At 37.9% G+C, this 15357-nt stretch overlaps 2 protein-coding genes across 2 annotated transcripts in view; both read right to left on the bottom strand.

The window, feature by feature from the left end:
- Positions 1 to 15357, bottom strand: part of LOC116105466 (probable RNA-dependent RNA polymerase 1) — a 100368-nt gene that overhangs the window by 54274 nt on the left and 30737 nt on the right. The gene's annotated exons all lie outside the window — the stretch shown is intronic.
- On the bottom strand, positions 14823 to 15353 carry LOC116105453 (secreted RxLR effector protein 161-like). Its single transcript, XM_031391875.1, has one exon. The coding sequence runs from the start codon at positions 15351 to 15353 to the stop codon at positions 14823 to 14825; it is 531 nt and encodes a 176-aa protein (XP_031247735.1).

Below are 15357 nucleotides of genomic sequence, written 5' to 3' on the forward strand. Positions count from 1 at the left end.
ATGGAGTGGAACCTATTTTGAAGATAAAGACTGTCATCAAGAAGTCTTTTAGAAAGCCTATAGGGAACTTGCCACCATCTTCCTCAACTGATCAAGCAAGGACTAACACTTGACAGTCCAAGCTTTTTGTTGCCATGCAGGACTTGGGAGACTTCAATAAAGTCTATCCTTCAATATGTGAAGGAAATTCACATTTCTCTCTGCTCATGGATGGACAAAATGGAGGCTGGTCTGAAAAAGAAGAAGAAGAATAAAGAGAAGACTATTTTGATTGAACCTGCTGTTCAGAATGTGGTACGTCATGCTCCTCCAATTGATCCTGCTGACGATGCCGGTGCTGTTCCTGAGACTTGATGTGTGTTGAGCGCAACCAAAAATTAAATTACTCTACTCACAACTTGTAATCACAATAAGTACAGGTTGATCCACAGAGACTAGCTAATCAGATTACCCAACTTAATATCACAATGGATTAATGAAATAAAAAATAAGGGGAAATTTTACTTCATAAATTAATTGACACAAGAGTAATTACTACTAATAGGAATTAAGTAAAGAGAATTTAATAAAAAAAATGATTTTGACTAAGGAAATTACCCACGGTTGCAAATTGATCACTGGCTTCTAATATATATTATTCTTTAATTGAATATTTAACCAAAGATTATCAAGCGTTTGGGTCGGGTGATCTAAGATTAATCCTGTAATCTTTGTTTAATTTTCAAGATTCCCTCATTTGGCTATCAAGTAATAAAAGATTACGTAATCTTTTATTGCAAATAGTGTTTACTGTTGATAATATTGGGGAAAATCAGATTACCTTCCCAAGGAGTGTTAATATAAGATTGCTGAGGTAATCTTAATTTTGACCCGATTTTGCCCTTAATCTTTTATCATTTCGGACACATTTGCCTTCTTATGTCTACCAAATAACGATTACCCAAACCCCCTACATTTGAGAATTTAGCTAAAACACCCCTGCCACAAAAAAGTTTAAAAGTTAACAAAATACCCCCAACCACCTAAGACCACCGCCGGCAACTAGCCACCACCGCTGGCCGCCAGCGAAAGTCGTCATATCGGCACAAGACCGACAGGATCTTGCCAGTCGTGTGGCAATAAGGACGTTTTCGGCCATGGATTTGTGATCCATGGTCGGAAACGACTAGATCTAGACGTTTCACGGCCAAAGATGTGGATGTGAAACACCATAGATCTGGTCGTGAAAAGGCCAGATCTTTGGTTGCGAAATGGTCATCGTTTCATGACCAAAGATCTGGCTTTTTCACGGCTAGATCTGTGGCCGTTTCACAGCCATATCTTTGGCCGTGAAACAGCCATATTCATGACTAGATCTAGCCATGAAACGGCCATATTCATGGCCAGATCTAGCCGGATTAGGCCTTATCGGTGCATGACTAGCCAGATCCGGCCGGTCGTGTGCCATTATGGATGCTGCCATTGGTGGTTGCTGGGTGCCGACGGTGGCTTGGGGTTAGGGGTGTTCAAAAGAACCGGTTAGAACCGAAACTGGCGGGTACCCGGGGTTTGGTTCCTGTTCCTACCCAGAACCGACCATCAACAAGTAGGTTTCGGTTCCAAATTTTTGGAACCGTTATTGTGCGGTTTCGGTTCCTATAGTTAGGAACCAGAACCAGGAACCAAGACTAATATAAAATAAAATTAAAGATTAGGGAGGTTAATAAAAATTTTTGTAGAAAAAGTAATGTGAATATATTTATATTTATATTTCATAACATTTAAAGTTGGTTTGATTTTTGAGAATCTACCTTTACAAAGTAATGGAGTTTGTAATTTTGAATTTATAATTTGTAATTTTATTTTTGTTAACAAGTGCCAGGTGAGGGGGTATTTGTAAGTTTTTAAGGGTTTTTTTGCCATTTTAAAAACTTTTGGGGGATCAATGTAATTTTATAAGGTACCCAGAACTAGAACCGGAACCGTTGTTACAAGTTTTGGTTCTGGGTATCTAGGAACCGGAACCATCGGTTCCGATTCTGGTTCTAAATTTCAAGGAACCATCGGTTCAGGTTTTAGTTTCGGTTCCGGTTCCTTCAAAAAATGTAAGGTACCCAGAACCGAACACAGGGGTGAGTGGGGGTGATTTTGCTACAAATTAAAGTTGTATAAGGTTGGGGTGTTTTAGTAAAATTTCAAATATAGGGGGGTTAAAAGAAATAATTTAGAAGTAAAAATAATATTATATTATTATTTAAAAATGAGAGCAATTTAGTAATCTGTATAACATACCCACTCATTTAGCCTTCCAACCAAACATATTATTATAGCATATCCACCAATTTATTCCAACCGACCAAACACATTTCTCTAAAGATTCCGTAATAATCTATCTTTCCAGTAATACAACATTCCTTAGTAATATAACATTCCCTGAACCAAACGCACCCTAAGTTCATTAATCTAAGCTCAGTACACAAATTAATTCTTATCAATAAACCACTTGGTATTATGCAATCCTTATCAATTTACTAATAGCATTACAAATTAGGAAATAGTTAAAGATGAATAACAATCGAACAAGCGTTAGATTATTTAATTCATTCCATGTTTCTTTAAACAATCGACAAAAGCTTGGATCACAATTTTTCTGCTTAATTACTACTCTAACTTAATATTATAACAATTACGGATTACAAATTCAGTTTAGCAATCAATCACACAATCAATCAATTAACAGACCTCTTTAATCAAGTAAATCATGCAACCATAATAAATAAAACTAAGAAACACAAATATACGAATAGAAGAATAACTAAGATTAAGAACAAAGTCTCACAATTATGCTAACCGGATTGGTGTTTCCTTGAATCGAACTAAAGAATTTAGCCTGACATGACGAGATGAAAGGCACAAAGAAAAGGAAAAATAAAATTGCGTTCTGTCTCCAACCTCTCAAACCCTAGTAGCCTAAAAGTTCTATTTTATATCCCAAAGAAACATATAAAAACTTCCCTTTAAAAGCCAACTCCTAAAATTAAGGCAAATAACCAAACCCTTTTAGGAAGACGCTTCCTTCTCTCTCTTCAAACCTACCCTTAATTTGTGTAAGTGAAATTCCAGCTCATACACATGAATTTCCAGCAGACTTTTATTGAAATCCCTCTTGAATTGGGACCAAGTCTCTATACCAACCATACAAAAATAATCCAAATCCGCTAAGGATTAAAGCTTCTAGGCAAAAGTTGTAACTTCCAGGCCAATTTTGGATAGGACAACGAGCTTCATGGACTTTGGCCCCCTCATAACAGGATGTGTAATTCAATTTTGGCTTTTGAATTGTCTCATTTGAGTTCAGAGACTCCAGCTATTCCTTTTTAAAGCTCTAGTGGTCGAACAGAAATCCTACTTCAATTAGGATTCAATTTTAGTTTTCAGCTCTGACTTTACACCAACAATTGGAGGCCCAAACGAAGTCGTCTCTAGACGTGCACCCCAACTTGGAAAGCTTAAGATGTCTACTTTAACTTCATAGCTGGTCCAAAAACCATACTATAACTCTAAGTCCATCAAAAATCTGCAAACAACCCAAAACATCCAAAAGTAAAAATGTTGGAAACTTCTTATTTTAAGTATATTTTACTAACTCTTAACCACAAATGCCTTATACATAAAAATCATCACAAATAGGCACCATAAGATATTAAACATGCCAAATAAACTAAATTCAAGGATAATAAAAATATAAAATTATAAGTCTATCAAGACTCAAGTTGAAGAAGAACAGGTTGTTGATGAGGAAGAAAGAAAAGAAAAAGTTGTTGATGACGATGAACAAGAACCTTTTGAAGGTGTAGCTGCTCAAACAGATTCTCCTATATGCACTAACCTATTGCAATGCCAGAAGTTCAAGTGGAGGACTCACATGTTACCATCACTGCCCCTCCACAACGCAGAACCAAAAGGAAGGCTGGTCTCTCTTCTCTACCCTTCCGAAAGTCATCAAGACTTATGAACAAAGAGGGGGAGCAAGAAGCATGGGGGAGTTTATAGTTTATTTATGTTTTTGCTATGTTTTTGGATAAACTTATAATCTTTTGTTATCTCTCCTTAGGGGAGTTTGTTACTTTGTTTGCTACTTTTTTTTTTTTTTTTAACTCCTTAGTTATCTTACTTTGATGTTTTTATTTGTTTTATTTACTAACCATGTGTTTACATTTGTGTTGTTTTGGTTATTTTGTTTTCATGTTTGTGTGTGCCAATCTGCAGGTCTTAAATGGTTGATTTAAACAGGTTTGCACTTGATCTCTTTTATTATGTTCTTTGTTCATAAGTTTCACAAAGGGGGAGAATGTGGAATAATCATTTTTGTCAAACTTATGAGTTGTGTGTGTGCACAACAGTTATGAGTGGACACTGGCTGACAATCCTTTTATTTGGCTTGTTTCATATGTTGTGTGTGTGCACATCAGTTCTTAGTGCACACTATTTGCTAGACTTGTGTCTTGGCTTGTTTCGTTTTGAGTGTGTGTGCACAACAGTCTATGCTTACATTCTCACTTCAGATATTTTGCAACCCAACATGAGTTGCATATCTAATTAAGTGAAAAAGATATTGTTTATCTTTGTCTCTTAATATTTAGGACCTTTTAATTTACATGTGCCATAATATCCTTAAGTGGTCATAGGGAATAAAGTTATCTTTCCTGATTTGTTTTGTGGTCCAAACCAAAAAGAAGGAATACTTTCCTTAGTTGGACAAACATTGGTCAGCCCCTTGTTGGCTGATGTGGCACTATATTGCTGAGCAAAAAATCCTTCCTTATATAATACTCTTTCTTGCGCAAATGAATCTAACCTTTTAATCTTTTATTTCATTCTTACTCTAAATTTCTGAGAGTATTCTTTCTCTTAAGGTTCAAGGTTCATTTTTCATTTTGTGCCAAAATCTCACCATATCAAACATAGATTTAATGGGTCTTGGAACGTGGTTCCTTTGCTAATGCTAGTGCGTGGTGTCAGTACTAGAAGCTTGTGGTTTACAAGCTATTTTCTGGTGTGTTCCCGGTGAGAAGAAGCTCCAATGAGTTGCTACACTTTAAGGATTCAGAGTGTGGTGCTAAGTGTAAAGTTGAACAGGGAGTTCTTTTCACTGTAACTTAGATCAGCTTTGAACTATATCTTGTAATGTTTTTTTAACTTAGTGGATTGCTTCAATCTGGACAAGGTCCCATGGGTGCAGGCTAAAAGTGGATTTAGCCGAACGACGTATATGGCTGTGTTCTTTACTTTCTGCACTTGTGTTTGATGTGGTTAAAAACTTGAAATCTCTTAATCAACTTGGTAATTTTCCGCTACACTTTAAAATGGGTAATCCAAAACCAAAGTGGTTTAACCAATCCCCAACATGTTGGTTTGGTAACACCTTAATTAGATTCTTATAATGAGGAGATCCGTGAGACTCTTGCTGTTGGAATTTGACCATCATCTAATTATTTTATGACAATAAAAATAACCTAACTTTTCATGCCATTATTATGTTTTTTAGGGCATGGATCCCTTATAAAATATACTTGTATGACTGAGTTTACTTAAGTCCCAAAAACAACTAATATATTAATGATTCATTGAATAGGAAATATGATAAAAAGAAAAAGAAAAAGAAAAAATTGATAAAAAAGCATAGTTACAATTATATAGTATGTGTTTAGTTAAAAAAAAAAAAAAGTGCGTATTGAAATGGCATCTTCTTTTTTAAGGAGAAGGGAAAAAAAAAAACTCTCTAGTAATCTAATTGAGCATTTAGTACCTATGTAATAATATCAACTAATTAATCACTACAACATCTATTGGAATAATTTATAATTAAAATGTTATTTCTATTCTTATGTTGTAGAATGACATGGAAGTTAGAGTGACGACCACATGCATCCAACTTCCTGTCATGCGTGCACATGCCGAGAGTGTGAATCTTCAATTTGAGAAGCCCCTTGATGATGTAATATCGTGAATTTTAAAGTGCAATTTTGCTTGAGTTAATTTTCTACTAATACTAACTATCTATCGGACCTTTTTTCTTTCGCCTATATATCCTATCTTGTCTATTTTCATCAGTAACTTGGAGACATAATGGACACAACTTACAGTTAGACCTGGGCATTTGGGACCGGGTCCAAAAAGGCGGTCTTAGCAGGCCTGATCCCAAAACCGGATCAAGCTTAAGGAGGAGGGGGCCCTCCCCCACCCTCTATCTACACTATAAATATCCCCTAAATTTCTCATTTTTTCCACACCACTCAATCTCTCATTCTTTCAATCTCTCTACTCCAAATCTCTAATCAAATTCTCATTCAATTTATATTTATATTTATAATTTATTCATATTATTATTTGTTTATTTACATTATTCAATTTTTTCTATTTTTCAACATCATCTCTTATTCATATTATTATTTAATTTTTTTCTTTTTAATTATTTATTATTTTATAATAAATTCATAATGGATTCTCGATATGATGCATTCGGAGGATCATCCCCAAATAAGTTTTACGTTCCATCCACCAAAGAAATGGAAGGGTTCAATCCATTTTCACCATTTCCCCCAAAGGTAGCAACTGCAATTCAACCACATTTGGCTGGGATGAGGTGCAGCCAAGCATAAGTGAGTTGCGACTCAACGAGCATGGGCATAGCCAAACCCCCCTGATCATCAAAGAGGGTCGTGTCCAATGTATGTCGACACTTCACCAAATCAAAACGGCCAAAGACAAATGAGGAGGGGGAAGAATCGTGTGGGGTATGTAATTTCTATGGATCCATTATTGGCACTGAGAAGGGGACTTCGACGATGCAACAAAACTTAGAGAAGAAACACCCCCAAATAATGCAACTGTATGGTACATCTTCAACTGGATAAGGTAGGCAAATTCAAACTCAACTTAATTTTAATCCACAATCATCAACTCTCTCAACATGGCAATACAATGCACATGTTGCATGAGAGGAAATAGCAAGATTCATATTACTACGGACTCTCCCATTTGTTTACCTGAAAATCCTTATTTTATTTACATGATTAAAACTGCATTTTGTCCAGCATATACCCCTGTTAGTAGAAGTACAAGTAGAAGAGATATACTAAAACTTTATAACAAAATAAATAATGAACTTATAAACGAATTTTAAAATTTTAGGAATATATCTATTGCACTTACATCAGACATATGGGCTTGTAAATCAAAAACAGATTTTTTAATTGTCACAATACATTTCTTAGATCATAATTGGGGTTTACAACAAAAATTGATGGGTTTTAAACCATTATATGAAAAACATAGTGCTGACACTATTTATTTTACAATTCTTGAAGTTTTGCAAGAATATCTATTAACTGATAGAGTTGTAGCGCTAATGCTTGATAATATAGCTACTAACACTACGGCAATCTCTTTATTTGAAAAAAGATTGGATCCGCGTGGTGAAGGCAAATTTTTTTACCAGAGATGTGCTTGCCACATGATTCTTAAAGCAGGTTTATATGCTATACATTCGAAGATGGGGAGGGTGCGTACGGCTATCGGATTTATTGTCGGCGGTAGTAATAAAAGATGGCAAGAGTACATCAAATATTGTAGGCAAGAGTACATCAAATATTGTAGGCAAGAGGACCCACCGGTTCGACCTTTGAAGTTATGTACATACATGCCTATCCATTGGAACACCACCTACTTGATGTTGGAAAAAGCTTGCTAACCGCAAGACAAATTACAGATTCCGTCAACCAGAAGAACTATCAAGAGGAAGTTGTCAACTACGATGATTGGGCCGTTTGTGAACTTTTTTATTCATTTCTTAAAAACTTTTATGATTCTACTAATACATTAAGTGGTATTTATTATCTGACTACTAATTTAGCATTAGATATTTTACTTCAAATTTCTAAAACTTTTGCTAAATATAGATATAATGACGTTTTAATGGAAATTGTTTCAAAGATGAAAGAGAAATACGAGAAATATTGGTTAGATATAATGACGTTTTAATGTATTAGTACTTGTTTGTTAGACTTCCTCATCCACTCTTGCAGGCATATAGAGCATATTCATGTGCATAACATTTAGCATCATTGGTTCTAAGAAATCATCTTGTGATGTTGGCGGATGGACTTTATCATATCTTTTGGTGGTTAACTTTTTTAAGGAAAATAAAGTTGCACATTACATTTGTCTGCCTGTAACTTATTTTTTGCTAATTCATTTAGGTTCATATGTTTAGTTCCTTTAGTTTTGTGAATAAGAAGTTGTAAGATTTGGCCACTGCCACCTTTTTCTCCGCCTCTCTCTCTCTCTCTCTTCTCTTTTCTCTTTCTCTTTTTCCTTTCCTCTTTGTAGGTATTAAAATCTACCCAAAGATATCATAAGGATGTCGAGCCATCAACAATCTTCTAGACCTATAGAGAGACACGAAAAGTGAACGTAAAGCACTTTGGAGGACACCGGTGTGGTGTTGACAGTAGGAACCTCGACACTCAGGTTAGTACGGTTGAGACAGAATAGAGCATAATAAGGCAAAAAAGGGTTAACCGTGTTTCGAAGCTAAGGCACGACTATCATCATAGAGTGGTCAAAACTTGTCGCTGTGGCGATGGACGACGGCTAAATAGAAAGTTGGCAGGGAAGTTGTGTGTACTGAATAAGAGTGTGTTAGTCAGTCGAAAGGTTGTGTATTGAATGCTCGGATTCTAAATTGTGGATTGAATGAATTTTCAAGATGACAAACCTCTGCTTTTATAGGAAGCCTTGGTGGTCCAAGTCCTTATAGATTTCGGAGTTCTAATGCTTGTAAAGCTAGGAGTACTAGTTCCTACAAATTTAGGAGTACTTGAAATAGGAAGTATTTGTGTAGACTTGGAACCTAGGGATATTCGAATCCATATAGGACTTGGGGTCTATGAGGTGTTAGATTATGTATGGGTGTGAGAATTCACTAAATGTAGGAATTCGCATAAGACTATGAGTCTTTGAGCCTTAAACTCTCGCAAGAATAGGAATCTATAGAGATTCCTATTCTCGCAAGAATAGCCTTAAATTTGCATGGAACTCAGAGTCCTTGGGGATGTTAGAATCCTTGTCCTTGAGGAACTCGAAGTTTGATGAGCATAAAACCTTTTAGTGGTCCAACTCATAATTAGGCCCAATCCATAGAGAGATTCGACTTGTAGTGCGGCCTAGATCGCAAAGTGGCTTGGCTCGTAGAGTAGCCTGGCTCATTGAATAGGTTGGCTTATAGATTAGACCAACTCGTAAAGTGAACCTTCTATGAGATGGACTTTGAAGTAAGACCAACAAGAGTTGGGTCATTGCACTAGGCCCTGACTATAACATGGGACCAACCAGAGTTGGGCTCAGGCACAAGGTCATTGTTGATGTCCTCCAAAGTGAGCATAAGCATTGTTGGGCTGTTAGAAGTCCAACACAAATTTTCACCTATACAATTTGTCCCTCACTCTTTAAGTTAAAGAGCTCTTAGCTTAGAGAGTAGCTCAAGTCAAATGTGAGTACGAACTGAATGAATCAGTGCTAGCTGCTTGATTGATCACATAGACCGTTTGAAACGTTGTCCTGCCACTATGTACGATGATTTGATATGTCGGTCTATGCTTCCCATTCGATATGTCGGTGTTCCACTTGTGGAACCATCTAAGAGTAAAGGGCATGAGGAGAGCGAGGAAAGCTTGTCCTCGACATCTACCAGTTATGCTAAGCAATGCTCCAATAATCGTCTTAGGCGAGGTGTTGGTAACCCTCCTATACGAGGCTCTTTTACTCAGGCGGAGTTGATTCGTATTAAGGAGCAATACACGATCTCCATTTCTCTCAGCGAAATAGAGAATTGTTTTGCTTAGTAGCCTTCACCCGGACATGTTGTAATCTCGGAGTTGATACAGAAATGTGGAGTGCCCATTCCACTTCACTTGGTCATATGAGAGGTGCTTGATTACTTTGGGATAGTTCCGTTCCAACTAAGCCCGAACTCGTACCATCAAGCCATTGGAATGTACATCACATTCCAAGAGAACGAACTAGCCGATCTCTCAATTCCTAAGCTCGCCTATGTATGATCCCTAAAGCAAGGTAGGAAAAATTCATGTACTATCTCTCCAAACACACACCAAAGAGCTCCAGAGGGACAATCGGCGCCCCAAGCAACGTTAAGGACTAGGAGTCTAAGTACTTTTTTAGAACCTAGAGTTTGCTCATTTAAGGATGCGAGTAGGTGTCTTTTCATTTTTCATTGACTGTTGTTTTCCTGCTTTGATGTTTAAACACTTTTCTTATTGTGCTATTAATTATGTGTTGAAACAATGTTTGCTGGTGAACCAATCTCACATACAGACATTTGGCAGACTCCCTAAAGATCCTTGAAACGCGAAAGAACTCATCACAACTGAAAAGCTGAGGAGGTACAGTCTCCTCAGTAAGAACGTAAGTCTTTAAACTTCTCCTGCTACTGCGAGCTCAAGTAAGTCTTCTTCTTTACTTGTGATTAGTTCACTAATTGTTTCTTCTTGGTACTGATCACTTGGTTGTATGTGCAGGAATGATGCTAAAGCCTAAGAAACAATCATTGAACTAATTGCGATTAATTCGATGATTGTTTCTTCTTCGCTGATTGTTTCTTCTTGAGCAGCCTGCTCTCTTGCAATGAGTCGTAGACATGCAGGCTTAGGTATTTGTTCCTTGCTTTCTTTCTTTCATTTTGTTATCTTCAGTTGCTAATTGTTACTTTGTATTTGGTGTAGACATTTTTTCCCATGGCCCTTTTCTTCCAAGGGGCATACTTCTTCTTGGGATAGAACAAATTGGAGAAGGCAGAGGAGGAGATCAAGAATTTAAAGAATGAGTTGGCTATGACTAAGGTTCCATCCGAGGTGGAGAGGAATAGTTTATTCCATCGCCTAAATGAGAAGGACAAGCATATTACTTCTCTCTCCAAATACGTGTATAATCACAAGGTGAAGCTATGTCAGTCGTAAGGAGCGATAGGCAAACTTGAGCTGAAGTTGTAATTGCTCAATGATAAGTTGAGGATCTGCGAGTTGCATGTAGAGCATGTCACTTCTTCCAAGGAAAATTTTGGAAGACGTAAAGAAGTCCCTTGAAAAGAAAAACAAGGCTTTGTAGGAGGCAAGGCAGAGGGCAGCGTCCTTAGAGGGTGACCTTTGAGAGGCAACGCAGAAGATAACGACCTTAGAGGAAGAACTGCAAAATGCTACTAAAGCAACCGAGGACAAGCCAGCCCATATGGCTTTTAATGCCCTGAAGTTTGTTCGAATTGAGTATCCCAAGTTGGACTATTGTTCCTGCCAGAAAAGTATAAAACAGAACTTGACTCCTAGTGGGAAACTTGGAAGAGTTGCGACCTAGAGAGGAGCAAGTGGCGGCTCTTGCTAGTCAAGTCGAGCGGACAACAATGGAATTAGAGGCTACTGCAGAGCCAACAATTAAGGAGGCAATTGTTGAGCCAAGGAACGAGAAGGAAGTTGATTTAGGCGCTGAGTTGATCCCGAAATAGATGGAGAATTAGGGCGTGATGCTCTTAACTTGACTACTATTTTTCTTTTCTGTACATGTATATATTCTTGAACTCTTAAGGCTTTGGTCGCTTGTAATTTTTGACTTGTACTTATAATATTTTTAGCCTCGATGGCTTTTTCATATATTGAATTTATCATCTCATGGACTATGGTGATCTTGTACTGTTGTGGATGTTACGGCTATCTTGTGCTTGAAGCTTGTAAGCTCTTTGTCTAATGACTTTGGTGACCTTGTAAGGGCCTTCTCAGGTGGGGTCAAGTTTGCCAGTGCTCGCTTCCCTGGTGTTTTGGAAGACTTGTCGTAGCACCTAGTCACAGACTTTGAAGACTTTTGTTTCGATGTTCCTGTTGTAATGTTGAGCGACTTTCTACTGATAGGATGTTATTAATAGAAGGGCTCAATCTCGAAGCTCGTCGATGGTGTCAAGGTTGTGGTGGATTTGTTGTTGATTGGAATCTTCATCTTGCCACCTATACCTCGTTGTTGGTACTTCAATTTTAGTGGAATTATGACTTTGAAGTCGTATGTCAGCAAGAAGGCAGTTCACATTCATGAGGTGATTCGATATGACCATAATACTCCTGGCAATTCGTTTGCCCACGTTCCCTTAGCATTCTTTAGTCGTTTCTTCAAAGTGTCAATGATCGTCTTATTGGAAGACTGGGCCTATCTGTTTGCCTGAGGGTAGAGTGGTGTTGAAAAACTTAGCTTGATGCCCAAATCTTTGTAAAAGTCTTGGAACTTAAAGCTAATGAACTATGAGCCATTGTCGGTGACGATCTCTTTAGGTACTCCGAATTGACATATGATGTTTTTGCAGATGAAACTCTTCACTTCACTATCTCAAACTTGGGAGATTGCTTTAGCCTCAATCCACTTTGTGAAATACTCGGTATCTGCGAGCATGTAGACCTATCGTCTTGGAGCAGTCGGTAGCTTCCCAACTATATATATCCCCCACTTCATAAAGGGCCATGAACAGATGATGGAGTTAAGTTGCTCTGGCAGAAGATGTGAGACTTATGCGAACCATTGATAGTTGTTGCATCATTGCATATAATCTATAGAGTCTGATCACATGGTAACCCAATAATATCCCACTGTAAGAGCTTGATGAGCAAGGCTACTACCTCCAACATGGTTGCCACATTCACTTTCATTTAGCTCAGCTAGAACATATTTGGCTTCTTTCAGAGTGATGCACCAGACATAAGGGCCAAAGAAGGACCTCTTTGGTAGTTGACCATCATGGATGGTGAACCTAGTGCTCTGAGTTGATGTGTTTCGTTCTTGTCTGCTGGAAACTTGTCATCCATCAGGTAGTGAAGTACAGAGTCACCATGAGTCGACTGCGTCAATGGCAAACATTTATAATGATGGTTTCTTCCACACCACTAGCCATTAGAGGTAGAGGAGAGGGATCATCTATGGCCTCGTTGTCTAGAAGGCTAAGCCAAGGTTTGCTAATGCATAAGTGTGGTCGTTCTCTGCTTGAGGTACTTGTGTGATAGAAAACTCTTTGAAGGATGACTGGAGCTCCTTGACATGAGTGAGGTAAGCCGTCATCTTAGAGTCTCAAGCTTGATAAGTTCCTTGGAGTTGATTGACCATGAGCTGGGAGTTAGAGCGAACTTTTGTCTCCTAGACTCCTGAGTCCTTAGCAAGTGAGAGGCTGATGAACAATTTTATAACCTCGCAAGTGCACAAATCACTATCATAGTCTAGTGTGCAAAAGCAAAGGTCGATCCCACAAAGTTTTGTAAGCAATTTACTAATCCTAATAACTATGCTTTAATTAAATGTAATAACTAGAATTAATAATAAAGAATTTAGGAAATTCACTTGAAGAGAAACAACTGATTTGTTGGGGATTGGTTAAACCACTTTGGTTTTGCATTACCCATTTTAAAGTGCGGCGGAAAATTACCAAGTTGATTAAGAGATTTCTAGTTTTTAACCACATCAAACAGAAGTGCAGATCGTAAAGAACACAACCATATACATGGTTCGGCTAAATCCACTTTTAGCCTACATCCATGGGACCTTATCCAGATTGAAGCAATCCACTAAGTTAAAAACACATTACAAGATATAGTTCAAAGTTGATCTAAGTTACAGTAAAAAGAACTCCCTATTCAACTTCACACTTAGCACCACACTCTAAATCCTTAATGTGTAGCAACTCCTTGGAGCTTCTTCTCACCGTGAACACACCCAAGAACAGCTTGTAAACCATAAGCTTCAAGCACCGACGCCACACACTAGCATCAGCAAAGGAACCACGTTCCAAGAGCCATCAAGTCTATGTTTGATATGGTGAGGTTTCGGCACAAAAATGGAAAATGAACTGTTATAACTACACACACTAAATCAACCAAAAACAATAGCAAATCACACAGCACAAATCCAACAGAATGCACACACACAACACACCAAGATTTACCATGGTTCACTTGCTCAGTGTGAGCAAGCTACATCCACGTTGAGCTCGAGAACCTAGTGAGCTCGCTGCACTATATTGATCAAGATTACAGTGCACACTTCTTCTCAAGATTAAACCCTTTCCTAATCCTTTCAGAACCCGTAACACCTTAGAGACATAGATCTAGTATCCCAAATACACTGTGAACCCTAGCACCCTCAAGTGGCCTACAAACTAGCCACTCAACTTCCAGTTACAAGATTCAAGATCACAAACAAAACCCAAACCCTAACAGATACAGTTTCGTTTGACAGAGAGAGAAAAACACAAATCGGTTCAATCACGCGATTTGGACTATTTGTCTGCTTTTATACCGTTGACTATCAGACTGCTTTCCCACCGTTGGATCCTCAGCCAGCCAACGAACATGATTGATCTTTACTTGGCTTAAAACGACGTCGCTCCACTTAATGATGAAACGTCACCGTATAAAGCTATCACACTAACAATCTCCACCTTGATGGATTTATTCGTGACTGTAGTGCAGCTCACTCTTCTTTGGATTCTTCATTACTCTGGTCACTCTAGTCTATTGTATGAATAAAAAGTTCAAGCAGTGCTTGAACTTGGTAGGAGTGACTGTCTTGGTGCCCATGTCTGCCAGATTTTCTTCAGTTGATACCTTTAATAGTGTTATCTCTTCTCTTGAGATCAGGTCTCTAACAAAGTAATAGCGCACATCTATGTGCTTGGTTCGTTCATGATACACTGGATTCTTGCTCAAGTGAATTGCGCTCTGACTATTAGAAAAAATTACAGGCCTCTAATTTGTCAATTTCGCTTCACTGAGAATTCCTTTAAAATAGATAGCTTCTTTGAATATGTCAGCCACAGCCACATATTCAGCCTCTATTGTGGATAATGCAACTATCGGTTGTAACTGAGATTTCCAGCTGATGTAGTTTCCACCTAAAGTGAAGTAGTACACAGTGGTTGATTTTCTGGTGTCCTTGTCACCTGCAAAATCAGCATCTACAAAACCAACCAACTCAAGTGAAGTAGTCCTTTTACAGTAATACAACCCAGCATTTAATGTAGCATTTACGTATTTAAGAACCCATTTTAAGGCAATCCAGTGTTCCATACCAGGGTTTGACATATACCTACTGAGTAAGGATATTGCAAAGGCTAAGTCAGGCCTAGTGCTAATCATGGCATACATTAGGGATCCTATCACATTTGCATATGGTATATGTTCCATCCTAATCTGTTTAGATTCAGTACTAGGGCATTGTGACTTACTCAATGTGAAATGACTGGCCAGTGGCATAGTAACAGGTTTTGCACCTGCCATTCCA

Source organism: Pistacia vera, unplaced genomic scaffold (genome assembly GCF_008641045.1).
Source record: "Pistacia vera cultivar Batoury unplaced genomic scaffold, PisVer_v2 Contig5, whole genome shotgun sequence".
Taxonomy (NCBI): domain Eukaryota; kingdom Viridiplantae; phylum Streptophyta; class Magnoliopsida; order Sapindales; family Anacardiaceae; genus Pistacia; species Pistacia vera.

Coding starts and splice junctions, on each gene's coding strand:
- LOC116105453 (XM_031391875.1), bottom strand. CDS start 15,353: ATGGCAGGTGCAAAACCTGTTACTATGCCACTGGCCAGTCATTTCACA.